Source organism: Arachis stenosperma, chromosome 9, assembly GCF_014773155.1.
Source record: "Arachis stenosperma cultivar V10309 chromosome 9, arast.V10309.gnm1.PFL2, whole genome shotgun sequence".
NCBI lineage: Eukaryota > Viridiplantae > Streptophyta > Magnoliopsida > Fabales > Fabaceae > Arachis > Arachis stenosperma.
This window is the reverse complement of record NC_080385.1, coordinates 147,092,389-147,116,863: the sequence shown is the minus strand read 5'-3', so window position 1 is coordinate 147,116,863 and position 24,475 is coordinate 147,092,389. Positions and strand designations below refer to the sequence as shown.

Genomic DNA, 24,475 nt, shown 5'->3' with positions numbered 1-24,475 from the left:
AACAATAAAATAATAAAAAATAATTATAAAAGAAATTTATATTCTCTCTCTATACCACTCCAATCTGTATAGTACAGTGCTCCAATTAATTAATATTTAAAATAGTATGTGCATAAAAATTATAAAAAATAAAAGAAGAATAAAAAAGAATCTATATATGTTGAAGTAGAGACCCTAAAATTTGAAATTTAAAAAGTAAATAATAGATACAAAATATGATCATTTGAATATTTAAACGTCAAGAACAAATTGTTAATGTAATTAATTATATAAAAGAGTAAAAATTTTATATCACGTACTTACAGTATTTGGATAATTAGTTGAAAGTAATAATAATAATAATAATAATAATAATAATAATAATAATAATAATAATTAATACAATTTATTACATATACATCAAAAATTAATTATTTATTTAAAATATATATTAAAATATAAAATATATTACTATATATATTTTAATCAATGATTTATTTAAACAACATGAACAATGAATTTTAAAATTGGTCCATTTCAACTAAAAGATATTATACCCTAATTTAATGTTACTAATTAAATTAAAGATTAATTTACTCTTTTAATCCTATTATTCACGTTGTTTAATAATATTGTTGGTTATGTATAATTTTCTATATATTTATACTGTTCTTTACCGTGCAACTAGTATTTTTTTTTTTAGTTGATAATAGTAGTAGGAAATGTATATAAGAGTTTTCCAAATTAGATGCATGTGCGACAATTTTAGTGTTTGTGTTTTGGTTCAGAAAAGTAAGTGTAAAAATTTGCAGGCCTTATTAGACGATAGCTTGTGTTGGATGATAAAACAGGATTTTCGCAGAAACACATGCATGCTTGGCATTCATAAAACTTCTTTGTCAGCATAACGTATAGTACTATTCTTACAGCTTTAGTCATATATACATAGCTAGTACTTATATATAAGATACATCTCTTTCCAAAAAAATAAAAAAAAGTTCTGATTATTGTCTTATTATATGTTAACATTGTCATAAAAATTAAAAATAATCCATGCATCTAATTAAATTAAGAACATTTGTTGGAATATAAAATACATATTAAAATTATATTATGGTTATTTTAGTGATTGATTTTTAATGTGTACGTAATATTTTTAAAATTTTAAACTCGAAATATTATGTTAGCGCAGGATTCAAATTGTGAAGTGAGTAGTATTCTTGCTTATTAATTACTTCACCCAATTCTCATTGTTGGTATTCAAATACACATCTTTTGGAAATATGACTTTAAAAAAAGAAAAGAAATTAAAGGTCTTGGAAAGGTGAATAAAGGAATTATTCATAGCGTAAGCATACTGCAAAGAAAAATCAATGCAACTTGCCCAAAAGTTATTAATAATTATTCATTTTCCAAAATCGTTTTATCAGTGAACTTAGATTATTACATCAACTCGATCGTAGCATATGCTAGTTGGAACTAACTATTCTCATGCATTATATTCTTTTGAAACTAACTATATTCATATATGAGTTTCAGAGTTTGCATTGTTTCCTATATATATTCTGTTCATACCCTGGCCCAATGATAAGGGCCCAGGTCCAACCGAAAGGCCTAATCCAATAGGATAAGCCTTACAAAACACCGACTTTCACATAAGAAGTCGGTGTCAACCACGACTTGGTATGAAGAGGTCGGATGTGAGATTAGCTGGCAGATAAATACTCATTCAAATGAGTAACCGCCCCTAAAATCTCTCTACCCGCCTCATAAAGCCATATCTTAACCTCCCCAAGATAATGGGGACGGTTACCACCCTAAAGATACGGCACTACACCAACGGTGGTTATTGGCTCACCATTATAAATACACTGACGCCCCTCAGGTATCTCTAAGTCCAATACTCTCTAAGACCTGCTTACGCCCTTGCTAACTTAGGCATCGGAGTGTCTTTGCAGGTACCACCCCCCATTCACACGCGAGCACAAGTCGGACGGAGCCTCCCGCGTTGCAGACCTCCCTGGAGTTCTCCTCCATTACGCACTTGGGCCGCCAAACGCCATCCATTGGACTAAATCTCCGGTTACCCACAGTAACATTGGCGCCGTTGCCGGGGACCCGCGAGATCATCCCTCGATGGCAGAAAGATCCCATGAAGAAGGCCATGTCGAGACGGATTCTGAGCAAGAGAATCTAGACATGGGCAATGACAATGAAGACACAGCCCAACATCAAGACAATGATCAACATAGAGAGGGTACCTCCGGAGTAAAGAATCCGAAGGTAAATTCCTCAGATGGGCGTGAATCAGAAAAAGGCGGACCAGCTCACGTAGCTGAACTAATGGGATTGGTCCATAACCGCCTGGAGCAATTGGAACAAGAACGGGAGAGACAAAAGGAAACCGAAAGGTACCTTAAAGAAGAGATGGAACGGCGAAAAGAGTTAGAAAGAAAACTCTTGCAGCTAGAATCCTCTCTCAAGAACTCCCGCGACGAAGGAGAAGACCAACTCCCAGGCGGAGAAGATCCTTTCAGCGAGGACATAATGAGGGCAAAAGTTCCAAGGAACTTCAAAAGCCCTGATATGGACCTCTATGATGGAACTACGGATCCAAAGCATCATCTTAGCAATTTTAAAAGTCGGATGTATCTGGCTGACGCCTCCGACGCTACGAGATGCAAGGCTTTCCCGACCACTTTATTGAAAGCAGCGATGAAGTGGTTCGATAGCCTTCCTCCAAGATCCATCACTAGTTTTGAAGACCTCTCGAGGAAATTCTTGATGAGGTTCTCAATCCAAAAAGATAAGGTAAAACATGCACCGAGCCTCCTGGGAATAAAACAGGAGGTCGGAGAGTCTTTACGAGCCTATATGGAAAGGTTCAACAAGACATGTTTAGAAATCCAAGACCTGCCCACAGAGGCAGTGATAATGGGGTTAGTCAACGGACTCAGAGAAGGCCCTTTCTCACAGTCCATATCTAAAAGACACCCCGTTTCTCTAAGCGATGTACAAGAAAGGGCCGAGAAGTACATCAACATGGAAGAGAACGCAAAACTTAGAGACATGAGTTCACGACCGGGACCTACTTCCTCCTCTAAGGAGAGGGAAAGGGAAGTCAGGAAGAAGGAAGAACCCAGTCTCGAGAGGCCCAGGAAATATCACTCTTATACTCCTCTAAAGACCTCTATAGTGGACGTATACAGAGAGATTTGCAACACTGAGAGGCTGCCACCCCCAAGACCTATTAAAAATAAAAAAGGGGGCAGTCGCAGCGAGTATTGTGAGTACCATAAGATATATGGTCACTCCACCAACGACTGTTACGACCTCAAAAATGTGATAGAAAAGCTGGCTAGAGAAGGTCGGCTTGACAGATATCTCATGGAGAGGTCGGACATCCATGGAAAGAGAAAGCGAGATGATATGGACAGAAGAGATCCTCCGCCACAGACCCCTGAGAGACACATTCACATGATCTCAGGAGGATTTGCGGGAGGTGGGATCACCAAATCTTCTCGCAAAAGACATCTCAAAAGAGTCTACCAAGTCGAGGAAGAGACCCCCGACTTCCCCACTATCTCATTTACAAAAGAAGATGGGCAAGGGATAGTACCCGGACATGATGACCCCGTGGTGATAACTATGATCCTAGCTAATGCCCATCTCCACAGAACCCTAGTAGATCAAGGAAGCTCGGCGGACATCCTTTTCAAGCCCGCCTTCGATAAGCTAGGGTTAGATGAAAAAGAGTTGAAAGCTTACCCCGACACCCTATACGGGTTAGGGGATACGCCAATAAGGCCACTGGGATTTTTACCCCTTCACACCACCTTTGGAAAAGGGGAAAAATCAAGGACTCTAAGCATAGACTTTATAGTCATCGATGAAGGGTCAGCCTACAACGCCCTAATCGGCAGAACTACCCTTAATCGCCTTGGAGCAGTGGTATCAACTCCTCACCTCTGCATGAAATTCCCAACTCCAGGGGGAATAGCAACGGTGAGGGGAGATCAGAAATTGGCGAGGAAGTGCTATAACGAAAGCCTAAATCTGAGAGGAAAAGGCAAAGAAGTCCACACCATAGAGTTGGGTGGAGCAAGAACCAGAGAAGAACTACGACCCCAGCCGGGAGGAAAAACCGAAGAGATACAAGTCGGTGAGGAGGAAGGAAAAAACACCTACATAGGAGCCAACCTGGGGGAAGCCCTGAAACAAAGGTTGGGGGAACTCCTAAGAGCTAATTCCGACCTCTTCGCCTGGAAGGCTTCCGACATGCCCGGGATTGATCCCGAGCTTATGTCCCATAGGCTCTCGGTTTACCCAGGGTCCCGACCTGTACAGCAAAGAAGGCGCAAGCTCGGCCCAGAACGAACCTCAATAGTAGAGGAACAAGTACAGGCGCTCCTGGAAGCCGGCTTTATCAGAGAGGTCAAATACCCAACGTGGCTAGCCAATGTAGTGCTAGTCAAGAAACAAAATGGTAAATGGAGAATGTGCGTCGACTATACCGACTTGAATAAGGCGTGTCCTAAGGACCCTTATCCTCTACCGAGTATTGATACCCTGGTAGACTCCAGTTCAGGGTACCAATACCTATCATTCATGGACGCCTACTCGGGATATAACCAGATCCCGATGCATGAACCCGACCAGGAGAAAACATCATTCATCACACCAAAAGCCAATTATTGCTACGTGGTCATGCCATTCGGACTGAAGAATGCAGGAGCCACGTACCAAAGGCTGATGAACAAAGTGTTTTCCTCCCATTTAGGGAGCCTAATGGAGGTATACGTCGACGACATGTTAGTAAAAACCAAACAAGAAGTCGACCTCTTAACCGACCTCTCACAAGTCTTCGACACTATAAGGTTGCATGGGATGAGATTAAATCCCGCAAAATGCGCCTTCGCAGTAGAGGCAGGGAAATTTCTAGGCTTCATGCTAACACAAAGAGGGATTGAGGCCAATCCCGACAAGTGCAGAGCCATCCTAGAAATGAAGAGCCCGACTTGTTTAAGAGAGGTTCAACAGCTCAATGGCCGACTTGCAGCCCTCTCCAGATTTATGGCAGGATCGGCACTAAAATCCCTTCCATTATTCTCCCTGTTAAGGAAGGGATGCCAGTTTGAATGGACTCTGGAATGTGAGGAGGCATTCCAAGAGTTCAAAAAATTCTTAAGCCAACCTCCTATCTTGACCCGACCAATACCGGGAAAAGACCTCGTCCTATACCTATCCGTCGCAAACAGGGCTGTCTCATCAGCCCTAATCACAGAAGACGAGGTCGGTCAACACCCGGTCTACTTTACCAGTAAGGTTCTACAAGGCCCTGAGCTAAGGTACCACAAACTAGAGAAGTTTGCCTACTCCTTAGTGATAGCCTCACGAAGGCTACGACCTTACTTTCAGGCTCATACAATAAGAGTCCGTACAAATCAACCCATGAAGCAAATCCTTCAAAAGACGAATGTTGCAGGGAGAATGGTTCAATGGGCGATAGAACTCTCCGAGTTTGATTTAAGATACGAAACTCGGACTGCAATTAAAGCCCAGTGCCTCGCCGACTTCATTGCAGAATACGCAGGTGAACAAGAGGAAAAACCGACTACATGGGAACTCTATGTAGACGGATCCTCCAACAAGACAGGGAGCGGCGCAGGCATAATATTGGTAGATGAAAAAGGGACCCAGATAGAGGTCTCCTTGAAATTTGAATTTCCGGCTTCAAACAATCAGGCAGAATATGAAGCCTTGATAGCCGGATTAAAGCTAGCAGAAGAAGTTGGCGCTACAAAGGTGATGATCTACAGCGACTCACAAGTGGTGACTTCCCAAATAAGTGGAGAGTATCAGGCAAAGGACCCCAATATGAAGAAATACTTGGAAAAAACCTTGGAACACCTCGGGCGCTTTGCGGAAACCGAGGTTAAGCACATAACTCGGGATCTAAATAGCAGAGCTGACGCCCTATCCAAGTTAGCAAGTACCAAACCCAGAGGAAACAATAGAAGCCTGATCCAGGAAACCCTCCAAGAACCCTCGGTATCAAAAACAGAGGATCAACAAAAGGTACTTGAGGTAGTCGGCCTAAACCTCGGATGGATGAACCCCTTAGTCGAATACCTGAAGTTCGACATCCTCCCCAAAGAGGAGAAAGAGGCTAAAAAGATCCGAAGGGAAGCACAACATTATACTTTGATGAGAAATGTCCTTTACAGAAGAGGGATATCAACGCCATTACTAAAGTGCGTACCGACCTCAAGAACCACCGAGGTGTTGGAGGAAGTACATAGTGGGATCTGCGGAAACCATCTCGGAGCGAGGTCGCTGGCCAGAAAAGTGATCCGAGCAGGATTCTATTGGCCGACCTTGCAGAGAGATGCAACAGACTTTGTGAAAAAATGCCAGCCATGTCAGACGCATGCAAATTTCCACGTGGCTCCACCAGAAGAGCTCATCAGTATAACTTCCCCCTGGCCCTTCGCAAAATGGGGAATGGATTTGTTAGGTCCTTTTCCCCAAGCACCAGGGCAAGTCAAATACTTGATCGTGGGAATAGATTACTTCACAAAGTGGATAGAAGCAGAACCACTAGCTACTATCACCGCTCAAAGAAGTCGCAGGTTCCTCTACAAAAACATTATCACAAGGTATGGAATACCTTATTCCATCACCACGGATAATGGGACTCAGTTCACCGACGCCTCCTTCAGAAGTTTTGTAGCCAGTATGAAAATCAAACATCAATTCACCTCGGTAGAACACCCACAAGCCAATGGGCAAGCCGAGGCAGCTAACAAAGTCATACTGGCAGGACTGAAGAAGAGATTACAGGGAGCAAAGGGAGCTTGGGCTGACGAGCTCCCCCAAGTGCTATGGGCTTATAGGACGACCCCCCAATCCGCCACAGGAGAAACACCCTTCCGACTAGTCTACGGCGTAGAAGCCATGATTCCTATAGAAATCAGTGAGCAAAGCCCAAGGGTAATTCTTCATGATGAGGTCGGAAATGTACAGGGGCACAAAGAGGAGCTCGACTTGCTCCCCGAAGTCCGAGAGAACGCCCAGATAAGAGAAGCGGCATTAAAGCAAAGGATGACTACCAGATACAACAAGAAAGTCATTCGAAGAACATTCGCCGCAGATGACCTGGTCCTAATTAGAAACGACATTGGGGTCAACAAATCAGGAGATGGAAAGCTCGCCGCAAATTGGAAAGGGCCATACAAAATCAAGGAAGTCTTAGGGAAAGGTTATTATAAAATAACCGACCTGGATGGCACTGAGCTACCAAGGTCGTGGCATGCTTGTAATATGAAAAGGTACTACAGCTAGAAGCGAACTCTACTCCCTGATGTACTCTTTTCCCAGCTTCACGATTTTTTCCCAAAAAAGGGTTTTTTCTGGAGAGGGGTTTTTAACGAGGCATCATAGTAGAGGCTAAGGGAAAATATACTGTCAAGACCCTTAGTAGCAAAAAGGTACCTTCCCGATTAATAAAGATCTTTTTTATTCATATGTCTCTATTAAATATCCTCCTTTATTTTTCTAAGTCTTTCTACGAAACGCGCCGACTTAAGCTCGACAAAGCGTGAAAATCCCATGAACCGACCTAGATGGTCGTTAGGATAAAACGACGAGGTACAAGTCGGTGTAAAGAGGTTATATAAGTCGATCGTAAAAAACTCGGGAATCAACCCGACTCATAAGTCAGAAAGTGATCCCGAGTAAGGAAACTTGGAAAACTTTGATCCACAGATCGGAGTATAACACCGAGTAAGAAGAAAAACGCATCGCAAAAATAACCTAAGTCATAAAAACTCACTAAAGCAAAGTCGAGTATGAAGGATAACAAAAGAGACATGACAACCCGAAAAGTTTAAAGCTTGCATACAAGCCTTTCCACGAAAAAGGCTCGAGAAAATAATACAAGCTAACAAAAGGTTTTTTCGAAAAGATCAAACATATCCGAAACAGAAAAGCATGTACACACGCAAAGTAACTTAAACCCTTATCCAAAAAGGGCATTTATTTTGTTTAAAACCCTTATCCAAAAAGGGCAACGAACAGAATATTTTGTTTACGGCCCTAAAAGGCCAGAAGGAAATTGTTCACAACCACTAGCAAATAAATAGAAGTTTAAAAAAGAGGGGACCCACAGGCCGGGCCCCCATATATAGCCACAAAGATAAGAAGTCATTTTTTAGACAAAGTAGAGGAATCACCACCACCAGGAGGAACACCACCAGGACCGGGAGGAGGAACGGAGGAAGAACCCGAGGCATCCGTAGGACGAGGAGGAGACTCGATAATTCTCTGTCCCCGAGTCTTCAGGTCTGACTCGGAAATGACCTCGGGAATGGGAAGATAAACAATGGCGCCGTCAATAACCACCTTGTCAGGATGTAGTGGAGAAAGGTCCAAGTCGGGAGCGATAACTCTGACTTGTTCCAAGAAAATTCTCCAAGACTCCTCGGCACCATCGGCGATAGAGTCCTCCAACTCGGCGTATGCGTTCCGAGAATTCAGCAAGTCCTTCCTCACGGCCACAATATCTTGAAATAAGCTGTGATAGCTATCTTGCGCCGTCTTCCTCAGATTAGCCTCCAAAGTACATTGGGCCCGTAGCTTACCCTCCTCCTCCTTCAGGTGATCCCTCTCCTTCCTCAACTTATCTCTCTCCTCCTTTAGCTCCTTCTCATGTCTTTCAAAAATACGAAGCCTCCCCTCCAACTCCTCAACCCTCGAGGTTGCACCCAAGGAGCTAAGGGGAGCCTTCTCAAAAATGTCTTAAAGTTTGCCACAAACACCCGCCGTCCTAAAACTCTCCTCGGCCATGGTGGTAAGGTGGTTTCGAACAGAAACATCATCCATATGTATAAAAGGATAGATGTTCTTTCGGACGAATGCCATAGCATCCGCCTTAACCCTACCATCGAAAGAAGAAGAGCCAGACTCTGAAGTCTTGCGCTTCTTCTTCTCGGGTTCGGAGAGAATTTGGGCAGAGGGGGGTGGTCGCGGCAAACTCGAGGAAGAGATAACAATAGGTTGAGTAGGAGTGCCAGTATTCGTAGGAGGAGGAGGTAGAGGGGGAGGAGAGGTGACCGCCCCGGACCTAGCCCGGGACTTCGCCTTGGCCTCCCGGACCCTTTGGTAGGCCTCTTGAGCATTCTTCTTCGCCATATCTACAAAAGAAAACAAATAACAAAAGTTACAAGTCGGTAAAATATAAGTCGGCGAAAACTACTCGGAAATAAAGAATGCATGCACTACCTATTTGAGATTGAACGAAAGTCGGTGTTCCCTGAAGAATTTTTCTGGTATCCAAATATGGAGCCCTCCCCCAAGCTTCTCGGAAAAACCCCACAATGGCCGCCTCCACCTCGTCTAGGTCATCTAGACCAATCTTTTCGCAAGGAGTGGCCGGCAACCAGTAAAGGGGAAAGCGATGGGAGGAATGCTCGTCCAGAAAAAAGGGGTGGTGGCCCTCTACAGCTTGAACCTTGAAGAAGAAGTTTTTGAAGTCGTGAAAAGATTCGTCAAAAAGGGTGAAAATCCTCCGACCTTGAATGGCTCGGAAGGATACCCATTGTTGTTTGTTGTTTAGCCCACTAAAGGGCTTAGTCATATGGAAAAGATAAAAGAAAATTCTCAAGGAAGTCGGAAAGTCCAGAGCGTGGCTTATAAACTGGTAAATCTTCAAAAAACCCCATGAATTGGGGTGGAGTTGAGTAGGGGCAACCTTACAGTGGTGCAAAACGGATATCTCGAAATCAGAGAAAGGAAGGAAAACACCCAAACGGGTGATCATACATTCATACATGAAGAAAAAATGAGGGGCCGCCTCATTAGCTCTCTCAAAACAGACCCGGTCTTCAGGACCCGGGACTATCAGTTCATATTTGGGCTCGTCCTCGTCCGAAGTACAGAGCCTATGATGAGTACGAAGGTGGGTGATGAACTCAGCGTCAACCAACGGTTCCTCCGCAAGGACCGTATCGTCAACCCACTGAGAAAGAATGTCTACAGAAGCCATTTTTTATATAAAGAAGAAAGTGGCAGAAAACCTACAAAAAGGAAAAAAGAAAAAGAAAATCAAAAAATACGGCCACTAAAGAAGAGAGATTCGAAACTAGAATCTACAGGTCAACCTATCTACTCGCAAAACAAAACATGCAAACATAAAGCATGGCATGAAAAAAGCAAAACTAACCTTTATCCGAAAATGGAGGTTGGAGAAGAACAGAAGTCTTCGAACGCAAGGATGTAGTACGAACAAGATAAGGAGAAAGTTTGAAAGATTGCAGAAACGGAAAATGGAAAGAGAGGGAAAGTATTTATAAAAAAGGCTAAGGGGCATAATGGTAAAAAAGCGAGGCAGTCATTAATGAGACTGCACCGTTACCAAAGCCCTCAATCCCTAAATGATCCCTCAACGGACACGACGCTTGAATTGACGTAACTGTCAGAAATCAAAGGTTGCGAAAATCACGTCGGTTTCCAAGATCCGTATTCTCTCAAATAAGTCGACTACGAACCCGAGCTAAATACTTGAACCCAAACTTTAAAGAAAATTTGGGCTCAAGTAGGGGCACTGTTCATACCCTGGCCCAATGATAAGGGCCCAGGTCCAACCGAAAGGCCTAATCCAATAGGATAAGCCTTACAAAACACCGACTTTCACATAAGAAGTCGGTGTCAACCACGACTTGGTATGAAGAGGTCGGATGTGAGATTAGCTGGCAGATAAATACTCATTCAAATGAGTAACCGCCCCTAAAATCTCTCTACCCGCCTCATAAAGCCATATCTTAACCTCCCCAAGATAATGGGGACGGTTACCACCCTAAAGATACGGCACTACACCAACGGTGGTTATTGGCTCACCATTATAAATACACTGACGCCCCTCAGGTATCTCTAAGTCCAATACTCTCTAAGACCTGCTTACGCCCTTGCTAACTTAGGCATCGGAGTGTCTTTGCAGGTACCACCCCCCATTCACACGCGAGCACAAGTCGGACGGAGCCTCCCGCGTTGCAGACCTCCCCGGAGTTCTCCTCCATTACGCACTTGGGCCGCCAAACGCCATCCATTGGACTAAATCTCCGGTTACCCACAGTAACATATTCTTTGACTACTTTTTCATTTTGCACTCCTAATATCACTTCAAAATATAAAAGGAACAATAATGATAATATATAATAAAAGAATATTGAACAGAATGTAACAAAATATATATACCACCAATGCAAGTTGGAAAAAAAAAAGAAAAAAAAACTTCCGCTGAAAAATATATACAATTTAAAGAGAGAGTTTCTAAATCCCATGCATTATATTGGCCATTATTATTCTCCAATAATTAATAATCACAATCTTGTTTGATTAGCTAAGCATACTGAACATTAATTAATTTTAAGATATGCTTATTATGTTAAATATTTTTGCAAAAATCATTTTAGGTTAACAGTCGTCTTTCAAATATATATTTTTTCGATGCACTTATTACCATTAAAAAGATTTATACTATTAATTAGACAGCTTTTTAAGTAATGAATTAAAAAATTGATTATTTTATTAATGTAATAATATGCGATTAATTATTTGTATAAAACTATTTTAAATTGAGGATGTATGAAAATTAAATTTATGCATATTGCCTACAATTAATAAAGGTACTCAAAATTTTCAAATTTGAGAAAGTACTTCTTCATGTCTAGTGGACTAGCAAAATAAAGCATGCCTTTTGTTAAGCATTCTTTTAGGCATTGTTAACTCTTTCTTTAAGTTATAACTACTAATTAATAATAGCTAGCATAACAATGATGGATTTTTATTCTTTTTATTTAATTTTTGTCCTTTATCTTTTCTTTTTTTTTTCTTTTTTTTTCACCAATTTTTTTCTTTTCCTCAAAAGAGTGAATAGGTGAAAGCAAAGTTACAATGAAACTATGAAGTGGACCAAGTCTCTTGCTAGCAAAGTGGCAAAGGCTTTAAAAGATAGGAATAAATTGATCCTTCATGCTCTAAAAGAAGCAAAGATGGAGACAAAAATTAAATTGACCTTTCTCTTTGCCAATAAATTTTCACTGAATTAATCCAAAATACACCTATATATGTGCCTTCTCTAGCTTACAAGAAACCTACGGCTTCCTTTTTGAAAAGATTTTGCAACTAACTTTTAATTTCTTCTTAATGTTTTAATTAAGATCTTCAATCTTCGCCAATCCTCAATGATATATATATAATGTAATCCATCCAAATATTTTCTCAATTATCAATATAATTATAGTTAGATATATATAATTCTGGTAGTGGTAGTTGAATTATATTGATAACAAAAATTATTAAATATATATATAATATGATAGTAAATAGAGATGACAAAATTTGTTGAAATGCAGGGATCTCCGCGAAAACCGTTCTAAATGGAGATTCGAAGACGAAGAAATTTTGTTAAGAATAAAAATCGTAGCCAAAATTCTTTTGAAACAGACATAAGAAGTCGAACGAGGATTTCCATCCCGTCTCCTCTAATTTTAAATGATTAAATTTATTTAAATATCATTAATAATTTATTTTGAATATAATTTTTTTAGTCATTTCTCATACATATATATATATATATATATATATATATATATATATTGAAAAATCTAACCCTAATTTCAAGTGTCTTTCCTTTTCTCTATAACGCTAGTTAATATTCTCTACAGTCACTTTAGAAGGAAAGAACTCGCAAATTCTAATCTCCCATAGTGTCACAATTATACCCTTACTATTTCTTCTCAGTGCTCAACGTGTCGTCATCCTCTCATCACCTTATTGTCGCTGATTGTAACATTCTTTTTTTTTAACCGCTATGTGACTGTGTTTTTATATGTTGTAATAATTTTTTTTAATTTTTTATTGTAACAACTTTTATATAAATGATCAATATAAAAAGATAGAAAATGAAACTCCACAAAAAATCAGAATATATAGGAGACAATATTCCTTTATAATGAAAATTAAAATGAAAAGAAAGAACAAATTTAGGAACAAAAATAAAGAACGGAAAGGTATCCTCCGATGCACCCGCCCTCTCCAGTTGCTATCCCTAATAATAAACATGCCGTTTCATGCAACCTTCTTGATAAATTTTTCGATTTGTTTTTCATGCACATGCAAATAATTAAATAAAACTTCTCAATTTCTCAAGTATGTAGTAATTCAAAGTAAGGTTAGCATTATTATTATCTGTATTTTTTAATTTTATTTTTCTTTTATATATGTATATTGAATCTACCAGTTTAGCTCAACTTGCCCAATTAACTCTCGTGTTGAGTCAAGTTGAAAAAATAAATTTTGTTAACTCTATTTCGTGGATACTCTAGCAACATAAAAAAAATGAGAAAATGGTTTTTTTTTTTTCTTTTTGCAAAGCTAAGAATTAATTAAATTTTACTACTAATGCATGATTAATCTGTGGAAGATCACGTATCCTCATTTCTCTTATAATTTCGTAATAATCTCAATCAAGCTTGAATTCTAAATATAAAGTAATCAATGATGAAAGAAATATATATGTGCGGCCATGGGATTTAAGTTCCAATTCATCAAACATGATTGCTTTCAGTTAAAAAGAAAAACTCTTGAACCCTACTTAATTAATCAATTAGTTAATTAGCTAGAGTTGCATTAAAAGTTCATCTAGAACCAATTATACACATACATGTGAGCCTGTAATACACCAATAATTTAAAAACTAAAAAGTTCACATAATAAAAATATTTTGTAATAAAAAATTGGCTGGACTTAAATATTGAGCGATATTATTAGATGATAATTTTATGAAAAAGTATTGGGAAGTATCAATATATACTATCTGTCAATTTATTGTTAATAATAATTAATTATTATATTTTAAACATATATATAAATTAAAGAGACACATCCAGAGATACATCTATAAAAATATTTTTATTAGATACCGTTATAAAAAAATATTTTTATTAGACACATCCATAAAAATATTTCTATTAAATACAATTATAAACAAAAATTGATAAAATTCTTATTGGTAATATAACAAAATTGTAATTTTATTATTACACATTTATACGTCAAATTCATATACAGTATATATTAAAATATAAAAAAATAAATTAAATAATATATTCATAGAAAAATACGGGATAATAAATTTGACGATGAATATAATAATTTTAATTTATTATATATAAATAAATAGGTTATAACTCTAATTGAAAAGTAGTTATATTCATAGCGAGTTCTGCTATATATTCAAGCGATTTATGCAATTAAGCAATTAAGTTATTTAGTTTATATTGTGTGGAATTTCATCTTTTTTTTTTCTCCTCTTCCTCTTTTTTCTTCATCTTTTTTTATTATCGTCATCATCACCACCACATCCATCTTCTCATCTTTTTTCTGTTTCTTTTTTATTTGAATTTTTTTATCTCTTCTTTCTTTTTCTTCTTCTTCCTCCATCATTATCACTAACAACACCACCAACATTTTGCTAACAATTTTATTGATTCTGATTTTCTGTTATGACATCATTAAATAATTTTGGAACGAAAATATTATGAAAATAAAACTATTGTATAATACCAAATGAACCGAAAATTGTCCATTATATAAATTCAAATTCAGAAACACCTGCGTTTCGAATGAACCAAAAATATTATATATCAAAATGAAACCATTGTCTAATATCAAATGAACAAAAAATTGTCCATTACATAAATTCAAATTCAAAAACAAGTCAATTTTGAACAAAAATATATCCAAATCAATTTTGGATCAGACAATATCATTAATATGACAAAAATTCGATGATAACGATATCAACTATACGTATTAAAAGAAGACGATGACGATAATGATAACGATGATGATTGTGATGATGATCAAAATGATGATAGAGGAGAAGGATGAAAAAGAAAGAGGAGACAAAATTTCAATAGGAAGAAGAGAATGAGGTGTTGTTGGTAATGACGGTAACGAAATTGAAAAATAATAAAAAGAGAGAGAAGAAGAAGATGTAGCATCTGAAGAAGAAGAAGAAACACAAGGAAGGAGAAAACGGAAAAAAATGTAAAAGCTCAAATCACTTAAATAAATTTAAATATTAAAATTAAAATTGCTTGAATGTGGATAGAATAACAAAATAATAAACATAAAATCTAAATCTAATTAATATGCTTAAAACTAAACAAATCAACTCAAAATTTAAATTTAAATTTAAATAATAACAATATATATATATATATATATATATATATATATATATATATATAATCCTTAATCGGCTCATCTAGAGTAGTTGGTTCAAGAGAGAGAGATTTTTCAGTACAATTAGTAAATTTGAATAAATATGTATATTAATGTCCTGATGTTTCATTTATATTCCCAGTCTATAAGGAAAAAGCAATCATGTGTTATCTACTTATCTATAGCGGTTCTCATGCAACCCACTGTATCAGTAGTTCAGTACCAATAAACCATTAATTATGAATTATTATTATTTAATAACGAAGTGGGGCTTTAATTTGCATTTTACCGGCAATTGTCACCATAAGACAATTCCGATCCTCGAGCACTGTACCCAATTACACCAAGATTAACACTAATAACCACTTTGTAATCATAGTTTTAAATAGTCATAATTCTCAAACATGAATTGATCGAATTTAAATAAACAGCTTAATTAACTTTTTTTGAAAAATTAATTTAAATAATAAATAATTATATTAAAAATAACTTATAAATAAATTATTGTATTTAGATTTTTAGTTTTAAAAGTGTTTATTTTAAAAGAAATAAGATTAAAAAAATTTTATTACGAAAAAAGTCATTTTTTTAAATTTTTTTTATAAGCTCTTAAATAGTTTCTTAAAAAGTTACAATTTAATTTTAAAAATTATATCAAACATTAATACTACTATTTTTTATAAGTCAAAAACTAGAAAAAAAAATTACTTTTAAAATTTCTCAAACAAACCCTAATTCCATCAAACAACAATTGCAACAATCTTCAACATGTATAAATCATATCCACAGTTAAAATCTCAATTTAATCTCTAAAATCTTTTGATATTATAATTTTAAATAAATTAATTAATTTTATAAAATTTACATTAAATTTAAAAATTTTACAATTAAATTTTATTACCATTTTATATTTTAAATATTTAATTTACTTTTTTAATTTTACATCAAATTTCGATCTTCTTTTCATCCTTATGAAATTTATTTGTCCCTACCTATATTAATATCATAAGTTAATATTAGATTTCTTTCTTTGGATAATAATCTCTTTTTTTTTCTTTTTTTCTTTTAATTTTCTGATTCTAATTAATTTGTATATTTTATAGATAATATTGCAATGACAAGGTTGTTTTGGGGAAGAGGAACATATGAGTGAATTAATCCCCATGATGATGATAATATAAGCCGACAAGAGAAAGAGGCTTTTGTAGACTAAATCTTTATAGGATCAACCAATAATTAATTATAAGGTGAAAATTGAAAAAGAAAAAAGCATTAAAAATGAATAATTAGTAGTCCAATTCAGACTGCTGCTACGAACTCCTAAAATAATAAAATATTATATATAATCAAGAACGTGTTAGATCCAAGGAACTCTCATCCAAAACACTACTATATATACAGTGCCTATGATATGATAGTGCTTAGAGTAATAATTAATTAATTAACTATTTAATTATATTGGCCACCATGTCCATAAACGAGATAGAGTACTAGCTAGATAAGTTTTTAGGGTTTATATATACATACGTATACACAAAATAATGTAGTGTTATCATGTTAAAATTCGCAATGTTCCAATCATGCATACCTAGCTACTTAGCTATGCTATATCTATATATTTTATTTTAATAAAAATGGGTTCTTTTTTATTGTCTCTTCTGTATGGCTATGTTCTCCGAATATATATATTCTGGAAACTAAAAGGGTAAACGTTGGATTCTTTTTTCTTTTTTGATAATTCGAACCATCCATCATAAGTATTTAATTATAAAATTAATTGAATCTAATACATGATTTCCATCCTGAATCAGAATCCTTAATTTCTCTAACAAATTATTCTCAACGTTAGCTGAAAACATTCATGCTTTGTTGCAAACTGTACAATGAAAAATAAGCAATTTTGATGGCCAATAAAAATAGTTATGGATATGGTAACAATTTATTCACTAACAACAAATTCTTGAATGAAAATTAAATCTGTGACAAATTAATCTTTAGTTTATTAAAATGAGAGATATTATAAAATAAAAAAAGTTTGTTAGTAAAAAAAATTAGTAGGTTAAAATAGATTTTTTTGTTCTTAATATATATAATTTTTTTAAAATATTTTTAATCTTTAATTCTATTCAATTTTATTTCTAATGTTTTAATTTATGTTAGAATTATCTTATAAACATTAATTCTATCTAAAATATTAGGGACAAAATGAAAACGTTTAAAAATAACTTTCACACAAATAAAAAATATTAGAATAAATTACTATTTGTATCCATGAAAGATATAAACGCTGTCAAATGTATTCATATAAGAATAAAACGACAATTGTACCTACGGAAGATAGCTTTCATGTGCCAAGAATACTCTAATGAACCAATTGTGTAACCAACATCCACGTACTCTTGGCACACAAAAGCCATCTTCCGTGATCATAATTGTCGTTTTATTCTTATATGGGTATATTTGTCAGCATCTGTATCTTTTATGAATACAAATGGTAATTTATTCATACTAGGTATAAAAATAAAAGAATAAAAAATACTAGTGATAAAATTTAATGAAATTAGAAATATTTAAAAATATATTTTTGCTATTCTATACCCTAAAAGTATAGGTTAAATATAAAAAAAATATTTTAATATTATTTATTACAAAAATATTTTTTTTAAAAATATAAATAATATTAAAATATTTTTTTATATCCTTAGGTACAGAATAATAAAACCCTTAAAAATAATAACAAACATTTACATTAACAACAAAAAAATATATTTTATCTATTTAATGTCGTCAGAAAACAGACTAAGAGTATTTTAACTATTTTTGGTAGCCACTTCATTGTTAAAAATATTTTTATTGACACTTATCTTTTATGATCAATAATAACCAAACGTCAATAAATATTGTTAATATTTTTTTATAATTAAGTAACCATTAAAAATATATTTAAATACTTTCTTTTGGTAATTATTAACCGTCTATGACAATTAATAACCACTACATCTGGACATGTGTCTTTTATACAACTATTAGTTATAAAAATATTCCTATAAAATGGTTAATTTCTAATATATATAGCCGCAAACCATTCTAAGTTTTTTTTTTTCTTTTTTAGTAAGCCATATCGTCATATCGAGCTAATTAAGTTGAGGGTGACGATGAGTTATATTGATCCAATAATCTCAATTATTTGAACTCTTTAATTTGTAAATATAATGGCATCATCATGATCATGTATATAATATAATGTTTTAATTTAATTTTTGGGGTCTATAATTTGAAACTTTTCATGGTAGTACTCATCCGGATCGATCGACGGCGAAAAGGTTCTTTAAAGACTCCAATATATATCGATCTTGCTTGCTACTCGTTTTAAAAAATCTTACAAAAACATGATCTAGAAATCATTACAAATCGGAGAAAGAAAAAAAGAAGAAGGGGGTAAAAAGCAAAAGAGAATTTGAAAAGCAAGACCCCACTTAATTGTATTCTTTTTAGGGCTCATTTAATGCTCTAAAAGCATTCAAAATGTATGTTCATACTTTGCAAAGGCACTGCAACTTTATTTATATCTATTTATTTTTTATTTATATATGCTTTAATTTGATGCTTTGAATAATGTTTGAGTTTCTTTTGTCACCCTAACACCCCAAACTTTTGAGGCAAGGGAGATAGTGGCATTTGAGGATTGGCATGGAGACAAAGTTTCCACACATTGAGCTTTTGCAGTCTTTAGCAAAGAGAAGAGTCATATAAAAATAAAATTATAAATTAAAAAAAATTACAATAAAGCTCAAACGGCTTGTGTTGTGTTGCCTTTATTATATGTGAAGAAGACCACCCTCTTTTGAGTTCTTTTTTTTTATTTTTTTAAATAAAAAAACTTTAAGAAAATTAAATACCAATTATTCTGCAATAATACTATGTGTAAAAAAAAAATTAGCCATTAAATTAACAATATTAGAATCGAAATATATATATTAAAAAATGTGTGAAACAAAATATATGTAAATAAACAAATATAATAACATATAACATTTTATTATTTTGTTATTAGAATTATGGTATTTTTGCAAACTTTTTAAATAGTTATTAAAACAATTATACTAAAATGACTTTTATATTGATAAATAAAAGAAAATTCAAATATTAATATATATTTGTAAGATACAAAATAGATTCTTATTAATAAGTATGGCCACTACGTAGGTTCTTTATGTTGCAAGAGAGAATTTTTGCATGAAAGTAAGGGATTTCTCGGATCTAAAACCCTCCAATAATCAGTGTATAATTGTGACACACAATCATAGCATCTCATCTGTACCTTGGATCCCTCAACTAGCAAGGGACAAACATAGATGGATCCACATTCCAAATATATAAAAGAAAAGAATAATTAATTTAGTTATTAGTGGGGGATATTAGGAGGGAATGTTGTTGTAAAGGCCAAGACATTGGAGATGACCAGTCAAAAAGGCAACTTATATATTGGCATCAAAGTTAACGAGGATAAGTGTAAAAAAGTTGACCATCATGCATATGACATTCTGCTTACAAAGATTTTTGGGCCCTTCTTCCATATTTTCTGTTTCTAGGTTAGAACAAAATAATCTAAACTTATTCAAAATAACTTGAATCTTGACACTTCTTTTTTCTATGTATCTATCTCATGCAAAATATACTAGCTTTCATGTTCTGTAAATATTTTGTTGCTTCATTGTATTATTAGAGAGTAAAGAGGGTATTTATTCACAATATAACCGATAATTTAGTCGTGTTTGTTCACAGTATTATGATAAAGTAGATACTCTCATAAAGATATCTTCACATGAAAATAACATTACAAATCGTTAAATCGTTTAACATATTTTACTAAATATGTTTGACTGAATAATCTAACCGTTTGTAATACCATCTTTTCACCTTATGATAATTATTATCAATTTAAGAGTTTAAGACATCAAAATACTTATCATCTTAACTAATATCGCATTTTATTAGCGGATAAGTTTCACTAATGAACTTGAAACATCCGAACAAATCTATATAATGGTAAATTTACAAACTATATTCTATATTACATCCACCAAAACTATACAAGCTTCAATGAACAATTTTTTTTTTTGGTATTATGAAAAGATGAAAAAAGGGGTATAATAAAAGACTTGGTCTAACACACTGGCCCATGTACATCAAAATAGGCTAAACTGAATTTTGTGGTTATTTTCAGACTGTTGGGTCCTTTCCAAAGCCCATAAATAAATGGGTTAGCAGCATTGATCCCCTACGAGTCACTTCTGCAGCTCGCCCAAGCAGTGGCACCTTCACTGTTTCTCTATTTGATATTGGCTTCTTGTCCCACCTATTTCATGCCATAAAATAAAAACTAATGAATTAGTTATTATTATTGTTTACTTTCACTCTTTAAAGATAGAAGACATGTTTACTTGAACCATAAGGAACAATTGATCTATCCATTACAATTCATAAATCTGTCCATAGAACATTCTAACACACACACACGCTTCTCTCTCCATAGGTAATTCTAATTTCACTGTCATAACAGAAATCATGTGATGCTTAATTGAAGCCTAGTGTGAAAATGAGCCAAATCATGCAAAACATACAAGAACTATTATCAAATTCTCAGAACAATACATGAAGGCCATAGAATTAGGGGTGCATGATAATACATACCAGTCCTCGTGGCGAACAATTTTACCGTCATCCACATACAACTTAATCAGTGATACCATATCTATGTGTTTCCCCAGGAATTTATAGTATTGCTTATTGTCAATTAATATCTGCATGCAACATCCATGAATTGCATCTTTAAGTAACATCATAAGAAATCAAGTAAGAGATGCTGCACTACACAATAAGTGATGGCAGATTTACCAACCTCTCCTTTTCCTGGTGAAACCATGTTTTCTTCAACACTGTATTCCACAATCTTTGACTCCTTAAATACCTAAGAAATAGAGACAAAATAGAAGTCCAAAATTTCTCAACATTAAAACACGACACAAGATAAATAATATTCAAAGGAAAAGAGAGAAAGAAATGATGTTTTTAATTAACAAAATCAACTGAAACAAGATTTAATACGAATATAAGCATACAAGTAGGAGATATTTGAAAATGGAACAACTACTAATGATAACAGAAGCAAATGCAATATATTAACTATTAAGTTGCTGATAAATGACAGAGGTGCATCAGAGTTGAAAAAAGCAATACTGTCAGGTTATAGACAGAACAATAGTCTGTCTATCCTTTGGCAGATATTCATGAGATGACTTGAAACTTTCTGATTAATTCAAACACTTAATCTTTGTTTTTGGTAAAAGAAAACAGTAAATTTTTGTAATAACATCTTACATGTCAGAACTTTCAGCCTAATATTAATTAGGGAAAAATCAATTCATTATACAGACAAGTAGGGAAAAAAAATGGAAAGATGGAGAGCAGCACGAAATAATGAAAACCTTGGGAAGAGTATAGAATGCTGACTTGATCTGCTTCACCCTGCATTATAAACATGGTAAACCATATAAGAAGAATTTCCATCGATTAGCAATTTCAAATGTCTTCTTGAATAGATGAATACAGGAAAGTAGAAAATAAGAAGCTACATACTGAGAATAAATAAAACAGAATATGAATTACACAACCAGAACTAAAGAAATGTCCATATCAGTAGGCTAAGAACTAACGATTATTACAAAACCTACATGTATAGGGATAAAATCCACTTAGATTCTTTCTTAATCTTTCATTCAATATGATTTATTATATACACATATAGCCACTTAGATTTTATCAGAGGTTGGCTTTGAATTTACTGGGAAAAGTTAAGCCTGCAATAATAATATACAATATCAAACCATGACTGAATTGAATCATATTGTTTCAGTTTAAGAATTTCTGATTTTTAAAATCTGGGTACCTCGATTACCCGCATCAGTGAGCATAGGCAACAAATGAACCTCCTTTTTTTGTTCATGATTGAAATGCTATTGAAAGAATGTCAAACATACATGACATACATAATCACAATGATGAAAGCAGTTTTCCTATTAATTTGCCTTTGCAATAGAAAACTTGAAACAGAAAGCTTAATCTTTCAACTTATGTAAGACTTAAAGTCTTGTATACAAGCTTGATTTGAACATGTCACTTCGAAATTTCTCATGCCTATTCCATGGAAAAGCAAAAATCGAGTATAACAACAGAATGCATGCATACCCATGAGCTCGCATAAGTGGATCCTCAAATGAAGCATTTGGAGCATAGATTTCAAAGTCTTGAGATGTTGCACAAGATCCATACCTGAAATACAACATCCTAAGGTTAGAACATTAAGAATATTCAGAGAGAATGCAGTAGATTCACAATTTGTTAACAAATAATTTGTTCTTGTAACAGTGGTTGAAAAAGCAAAACAATGTTCTTATCTTAAAAGAAAGGGAGTTTTTTAAATAACTAGAAGATGGTTTACATAGTCAAGGGTCTTCATAAACAAACAAAACCACAATAGGACATCGTTTCACTCACTAAGGTATCTTCAATGGGTAAAAATGGTGTGAAAAAATTCTTTATGAGTGAACTCGGACGAAAATTTTCATGGAAGAGCTCTAATCATCTATAAAAAATTTGCACACTATTTTTTCCCCTCAGCCCAACATACTCTTAAATTAAATTCTTCTTTTTACCCCCTCAAGAACAGTCAATCAAGCTATGATCCTATATTGTATATTGTCAATTGAGTCCATGCAGCTTACTATAGACCGTTTAGGGATTGCATGAATTTTGCATATACCTTTTATTTCTCTTGAAATATTGTTTTCAATTAAGATCAAATACTAGACTACTTGTTTATTCCAGTATTTTCAGTGGTTGATCTTAATTTACATCTCAAACAGTTTGTATGAAATTCAAACCACAGAGCAGAAGAAATATCCACAGGAATAAGAAAGTGCTTACAGACGGAGAAGGTGAGGGAGAATGCGATCAGAAAAACGGTGGTTGTTGTTTGGATCAGCGGAATCTGAGGTGGTTTGTTCATGACTACGATGATCCATTGGTGATATTGATTCTTTGAGGGAAGCAAAGAACACAAGTTGAGAAAGCGACGACTGAAATGATAGGAGACTAGAGCGGGAAGAAGAAGAAGAAGAAGAAGAAATGTTGAAGAGTCGAAGAGTGAGTAATGGCGCCATGAACTTCAACGTGGCCTTACTACCTTCACTCCTTAATTCTTTTGCAATCGATTAATCTCTTCTAATCATATTAAAGGTTCATCTTATTACCTTTATTATTTTCATCACTCTTTGGTTTAATGAAATTTATTTTATTTTTATTATTTAGAGTGTACATTTTTTTATCTTCTCCTTTTAAGTATTAAATAGAAAATTTGTTATTTTAAATAAATTTAATTTTAATATTTTAAAAATATAAACTATTTCATATAATATTTCACTATATTCCTTTTGTAAATGACTTACATATATATATATATATATATATATATATATATATATATATATATATATATATATATATATATATATATATATATATACACTAACTGCTGAAAAGAACTAACATAATTATTCTGGATAAAAGAAAATTATAGCATAGTATATGGGTTTAGACTTTATACACTTCAAGATTTAGGGATCAATATACAAAATGATTTAAGATAAATTTAGCTATTTCTTTTTTAATATAGTATAAGATAATTAATAAATATTTCCCCCTTAAATTTATTACTTATATAACTTAATGAGTTTAATTATTGTGCGGATTTAGTCACAAAAAAAAAATATATATATATTGTACGGATTGGTTGTTTCTGTAACTAAATAGTTTACTTGCTTATCTATAATTTTATGTACCTAAATATACTTATATACAACACCCACCAGCTCCAAAAATAAAACCATTCTTTCCACTTAACATGGTGTTCACTCATATACAATTGTTAAATAAAAATTGTTAAATAATAATTTAATCAAATATGTCAAATCATCTAACAAATCTCAATTATCAATTTCATATGAATGATAATACTTTTTATTGTTTCCCTATTTTTCATTCAATCCCTAACAAAGCAAATATAGCGGAAGAAATTAAACCTTTCACATTATCAAAGGTTACTTCGGTCCTTGGCTGGCTCCTTGCATCATGTACACGTTCATACATA

General features: G+C 34.1%; 1 protein-coding gene across 1 annotated transcript; it reads right to left on the bottom strand.

Moving 5' to 3' along the window:
• Window positions 1-20,258: 20,258 nt before the first annotated feature.
• LOC130951142 (uncharacterized) lies at window positions 20,259-23,533 on the bottom strand. The gene is made up of 6 exons (XM_057879771.1): window positions 23,254-23,533; window positions 22,516-22,599; window positions 21,756-21,795; window positions 21,170-21,238; window positions 20,962-21,071; window positions 20,259-20,626 (listed from the first exon to the last, which is right to left on the bottom strand). Exons 1-6 carry the CDS (start codon window positions 23,487-23,489, stop codon window positions 20,491-20,493), a joined length of 675 nt encoding a protein of 224 aa, XP_057735754.1. The 5' UTR covers window positions 23,490-23,533; the 3' UTR covers window positions 20,259-20,490.
• Window positions 23,534-24,475: the final 942 nt, after the last annotated feature.

Excerpts from the sequence above, each read along its gene's own strand:
- LOC130951142 (XM_057879771.1), bottom strand. The coding sequence starts at position 23,489 with ATGGCGCCATTACTCACTCTTCGACTCTTCAACATTTCTTCTTCTTCT. Across the intron at positions 21,796-22,515 it reads CCACTTATGCGAGCTCATGG|GGTGAAGCAGATCAAGTCAG; the intron begins GTATGCATGCAT and ends TTTATAATGCAG. Across the intron at positions 21,072-21,169 it reads TTTCACCAGGAAAAGGAGAG|ATATTAATTGACAATAAGCA; the intron begins GTTGGTAAATCT and ends TGTTGCATGCAG.